Source organism: Panthera tigris, chromosome E2 (assembly GCF_018350195.1).
Source record: "Panthera tigris isolate Pti1 chromosome E2, P.tigris_Pti1_mat1.1, whole genome shotgun sequence".
NCBI classification, from domain to species: Eukaryota; Metazoa; Chordata; class Mammalia; order Carnivora; family Felidae; genus Panthera; species Panthera tigris.
The window spans coordinates 1,189,688-1,195,121 of NC_056674.1; the positions used below are offsets into that span (position 1 = coordinate 1,189,688).

Sequence of the window (5,434 nt, forward strand, 5' to 3'; positions counted from 1 at the left end):
AGAAGAAGAATGGGCTGGACACTAGGGTTTCAAGAGAGAAAAGCGAGGTCCCAAAGGCAATCAGTTCTCCAGGTTATTCATGGCTTTCTAAAGGAGGAACTTAGTTGTTTTGTTAGTAGCTGTGTTGTACGGTAGGCAATATGTGTATTTCAGATGGATGTCTTTGCAATGGATGCCTTGGCAATCAAAAGCTTAACCTGCATTATAATCCTCATGCTTACTGTCAGGCAGTTATGCCACACAAGTCTTAAGACACGAGGGGATTTAGAAACCTGTTTGTGCCTTCGGTGCGCCTTGGTGGCTCAGTTAAGTCCGACTCGGGTCTTCGGGCCTCAGCACCTTGGGCGGGACCCCACACTCCGCAGGCCGTGTGCGTGCGGACACCACGGTAGCGACGCCGGAAGCCCCGCCCCCAGCCTACGTCTAACACGGAAGCACTCCATCCGGAACGCTCATTGGCTTAGCGTCGCCGCTGGGCAGAAGGCTTTTTCGGATGGTGTAGGGCCACTGCTGGTCTCCGCGAGGGGCGCTCCGCACTTGTCACTGCGGAGCAAAGGTCACCGGCCCCGCGAGGGTCTCTGGGAAGTAGCGCTGCTTTGTCCGAGGGCAGAGGCTGAGCTCCGCTCCCCAAGTGGGCTGAAACCCAGTTTCTGCGAGTCTTGTGGGCAGGTGATCACCGAAGTGTTTAGACGTGTATTTCTTCAGACTCCACCGGGCTCGGATGCTCCCCGGGACTGCAGGTGCACACGGACCCAACGGCAAGCGACTGTCGTGTGATTGCGCGTCATGTGGCCGTAGTCCGATGCATCAGAGTCAGTCCCGGGCGCTTAGGGATTGGGGTCAGGACGGGAGAGAACAGCCTCCAGGCCGGAAACGACCCCTGTGAGTCGAGCATCAAGGCTCGAAGAAGCCTTAGGCAAAGTGTACAGTCCGTTCCCGCCGACAGGGGCCGAGAACTCGCCGGATCCCAGCCAACAGCCGCCTCCCGCGGGTCGCCCGCAAAGATCGGGATTTGGCCTCCGCCCACACAGGCCAGGTATGCGGCCCGAAGTGGGAGGGGCCTTCGCCCCTGGGATCCGCGGCGGAAACCCAGCGCCTGGATCCTGAGAGATCCGGGGGAGCCCTGCCGGGAGGACCCCGCAGCTCCCTGCTGTCCTTCGGGGCGCCCTCGGGGCAGCTCGCGGCCTGCGCCGCTCCCGGAACCCGGGCGGGCGCCCCCTGGAGGCCCCTTGGGTGGAAAGGGGGAACTCTGGCGGAGGGTGGCGCTGTGGGGTCTCAAGTTCCACCCCCTCTGTGCCCAGCCCACGCTGTCCCTGGTCAGATGCGACCTCAGATCACACCTGACCCACTGACCGATGAGAATATCTGTCCGCGGAGGGAAAGAATAAATCAGGTTCCCTCAGGAAAGGGGGATCAGTGAGAGCCCAGCACTTTCTTCAGATTAAGGGATGATACATATGATAGATGATAGATGATATGACATATATGATATAAATAAATAAATAAATAAATAAATAAATAAATAAATAAATAAATAAATATTAGGGCACCCTGTTACACCTAAAGTGCGGCCTTTCTAGGGTCTCCAATGACCATCTAGAGTGTTTCAGGGGGGTGTCTCCCCTCTGGCTGGTCAGGATTCTAATATTACCCGCACTGTGAGGCCTGTGCATCCTCCAGCCTGTTCTCAGCACCCTGCCAGCTGTTTTCTATCCTTTCCCAGCCTTGCCCTGCACCTTAGTTTTCTGCCAAATTCTCTGTGACCTCATGCAGGTTTCTAAGGCTTCTTCTCTGCCCATACCCCACTTTGTCAGGACCACACAGGAATTCCAGAGTGTACTTAACTCTTGAATGAGGAGGGGTTAGCGCTGACACCCCCAACTCCCATTTCCCCAGCCCCTCAACTTTCTCCACCTCTCCAATCACGGCAGTTGAAATCCCTATAGCTTTTGATTCCCTCAAAACTTAACTACTAATAGCCTACCGTTGACCAGAATCCTTACCAATAACATAAACAGTTGATTACATTTTTTTGTTTGTATTATATACTGTATTCTTCCAATTAAGTAAGGTAGAGAAAAAAATGTTAGTAACGAACAAGAAACAAATATACATATACACTTACAGCACTGTACTGTATGTATTGAAAAAAATTCACATATAACTGGACCCATGCAATTCAAACCTGTGTTGTTCAAGGGTCAACCATATAGCATGAAATCTCAGACCTGATTTAAAGCAGAAGGAAAATCCTATGTAAAGCAGGAGGAACCCCTTCTATAACAGGACTCACTTGAGTTAGGGAAGTTATTTTGTGAGCTGAAAGAGAGGGAAGAAAAATCCCCAAATGACAGCCTCCACTCATTTTATAGATTACCTCTATTTCCAATAGAGGGCGTCAGCTTTCTGCTGGATATCTGTTTTACCGCGTGGAGTTTACTCACTGGAAGAAAGATGGGTTTCCCTGACTTCATTTGGAGAACAGAAGAGAGAGTGGGGAAAGGAATTTAACGTGTGTGCTGCAAACCTGACTGGGAGGGACATTTTGAGAAATGGGATAGAGCTTTCAGGAAGTGAAAGGAGGCAGAGTTTCATCTGAGCGGAGTAGGTATCAGTACATGTTTATACAGTTTATACAGTTACACAGAAGAGAGGGAAAACAAATGAGGAAAAGGACAATGGAAACAGCAGGAGTAAATTACTTCAGATGTCAACACCATAGGTCATTAAGGAAATACAAATGAAACCACCATGAGATACCAATCTACATCTACCAAGATGACTATTTTCAAAAGGGTAAAATAACAAGTTGTTGCCGAGGCTGTGGAGAAACGTGAACCCTTGTACACTTCTTATGAGAATATAAAATGTTGCAAAGTGAGAAGGCAGAATATGGCTTCTCATTAAGCTTAATAGAGATAGGTCATCTGACCAAAAAAAATTCCATTCCTGGGCATATACTGCAACAAATGGAAAGCAGGGACTCAAATCTATACTTGTACACCCATGTTCATAGCAGCATTAATCACAACAGCCAGAAAGTGGAAACAACCCAGCGTCCGTCAATAGATGAATGGATAAAATGTGGCATGCCCAAACAATGGAATATTTTTCAGTGGTAAGAAGCAATAAAATGCTGAAACATGCCATAAGATGAATGAACCTTGAAAACATTACGCTAAGTGATATAAGCCAGGCACAGAAGGATAAAGATATGGTTCCATGAATACTAATATCTAGAATAAACAAGCTCATAAAAACAGAATGATGAGAGATTCCTAGGGGCTGGAGTGAGGGGTGAATGGGGAGTTATTGCCTAATGGATACACAATTTATGTTTGAAATTATAGAAAAAAAAAAACTTTGGAAATAGTGGCAGTAGATACACAGCATTACAAATTTACCTGATGCTACTGAATTATATACTTGAAAATTATTTACATGGCAAAGTTAATATTACATAAAATTTACGACTCTCCCACCCCTCTCAAAAATACCCAAACTGAGTGATTTTATCCACTTCCTAAGTTCAAAATTTTACTTCTGTTATACTATTTCAGAATGTCATCAGCTTTTCCACTGATGAAGCTAAAACAGTATACTCTTTGTGTAAGCACATAAATAATGTTCGTGTTAGGACTCATATAGGATTGTGGTTTCCAGGATCTAACTGCCCCACTCTACACAGAATAATAAATTTATATCAAGAATCTGAAAATTTTTAGTCCCTTAAATACTAACAGCTGGTGGAAGAAATGATTAATTTCATGTAGAGAACAGAGTCATACAGTCACAATCAGATTAGAAAATATGTTTTCCTTGCCAAGAAATGAAACAAAACCGAGTGATGCGAGTATCACTGAAAATGAGCACAAAAGGGCTGAATGTTGGGAAACATGAAGACAAAAACATAGAGGCATCCACCAGCCACTGGCCCGGAATAGCAAATAGAGTCATCCAAACAAACAAAAGAGAAGACAGTGAGTAAAAGAAGAAAAAAGCACTCACAAGGATCAAGATGGTACAACTGGCCCTGGCCTCGGGAGAAGGTCTGGGAGCAAGGCTGTGGCTGTGAATGTGTTGGACTCGCTGTTTGTGCCTGAGCAGGAAAAGGACCACTGAGCCACTGGCCCAGGCCATGAGACTCAAACACATAAAATCAGTTAGGAAGAATATTGCTACAACCACAAATTTGAGAAATCTGTCTGGATTGAGTGAGGAACAGTATCCATAACTTACTCTCACACTAAAATTTTTGCCACTCATAGGACTAATCATTTTGATAGGAACAAAAATATTTACCAACAGATGCAGGATCCAGCAAAGGAGACAGCAGAAACCAATGAACATGGGGGATCTTATTCCGAGCTCCAGCCACCTAGAGAAATTGGAACATAGTTTAATGGTCTGAAAGACACCGAGAAGTGTGGTAGTGCTGAGGGAAACCCCTCTGGCCACTCTATGGAAATAGAAAAGAAGTTTACATCCGGTCTCATTCAGGAAATATTTTGATCTAAAGGCTGCCATGGCCTGAGGGATCCCTCTCAATAAAAGCACCAAGGAGTTGGCTAAGACCAGTTGATTGAGAATCAAGTCTGTGGGTCTCACCTTGTGTCCAGTGAGAAGTGTGAAGTTATAAAGACACAGGAGAGAGGCGTTTGCAAGGATTCCCACTCCCAGCTGAGTGAGGAAGAGGATTCCTATTTCCCACTTGGTGGCAGCCATCGCATCAATATCTACGAGACATTGATTTTAGTTGAAGCCAGATGAATGGCTTCAAGTACAAGAAAAACAAAAGAAAAATGTGTGATAAACTGTGGTGCATCCAGGCAATGGAACATTATTCAGTACTAAAATAAATTGAACTATCAAGCCATGAAAAGACACGCAGAAAACTCAAATGCAATTACTAAGTGAAAGAAGCCATTCCGAAAAAAAACTACACACTGCAGGATTCCAACTATGTGACACTCTGGAAAAGCAAAACTATGCAGACAATTAAAAGATCCGTGGTCGACCAGGATTGGAGAGGAGGGGGAGGGGATAATAAATAAGCATGCATAGAGGATTTGGGGGCAGTGAAAATATACTGTGTGATATTATAATAATAGATATTACTGTAGGATATTATAGTAATGGATTGTCCACCCACAGAATTGACAGAACTAAGAATGAATTCTAAAGTAAACTCTGGACTTTGGGTGATTATAATGTATCAAGGTAGTGTCATCCTTGGTGAAAAAAAAAAGTACCATCCTGGTAAGTGATGCAAATAATGGAAGAGGCCATACATGTAGGGAGGCAGGAAATACAAAGGAAATATCTGTGCTTTCCTCAATTTTGTTGTGAACCTAAAACTCCTAAAAAAAAAAAAAAAAGAAAGAAAGAAAGAAAAGAAAGTCTTAAAACAATGAAGTATGTGACCATCACCATC

At 44.8% G+C, this 5,434-nt stretch overlaps 1 protein-coding gene across 1 annotated transcript; it reads right to left on the minus strand.

Annotated features, from left to right (window-relative positions):
- Nucleotides 1-3,732: 3,732 nt before the first annotated feature.
- Nucleotides 3,733-4,725, minus strand: LOC102960188 (vomeronasal type-1 receptor 1-like). Its single transcript, XM_007089534.2, has one exon. It carries the CDS (start codon nucleotides 4,723-4,725, stop codon nucleotides 3,802-3,804), a length of 924 nt encoding a protein of 307 aa, XP_007089596.2. The 3' UTR covers nucleotides 3,733-3,801.
- Nucleotides 4,726-5,434: the final 709 nt, after the last annotated feature.

Coding starts and splice junctions, on each gene's coding strand:
- LOC102960188 (XM_007089534.2), bottom strand. CDS start 4,725: ATGGCTGCCACCAAGTGGGAAATAGGAATCCTCTTCCTCACTCAGCTG.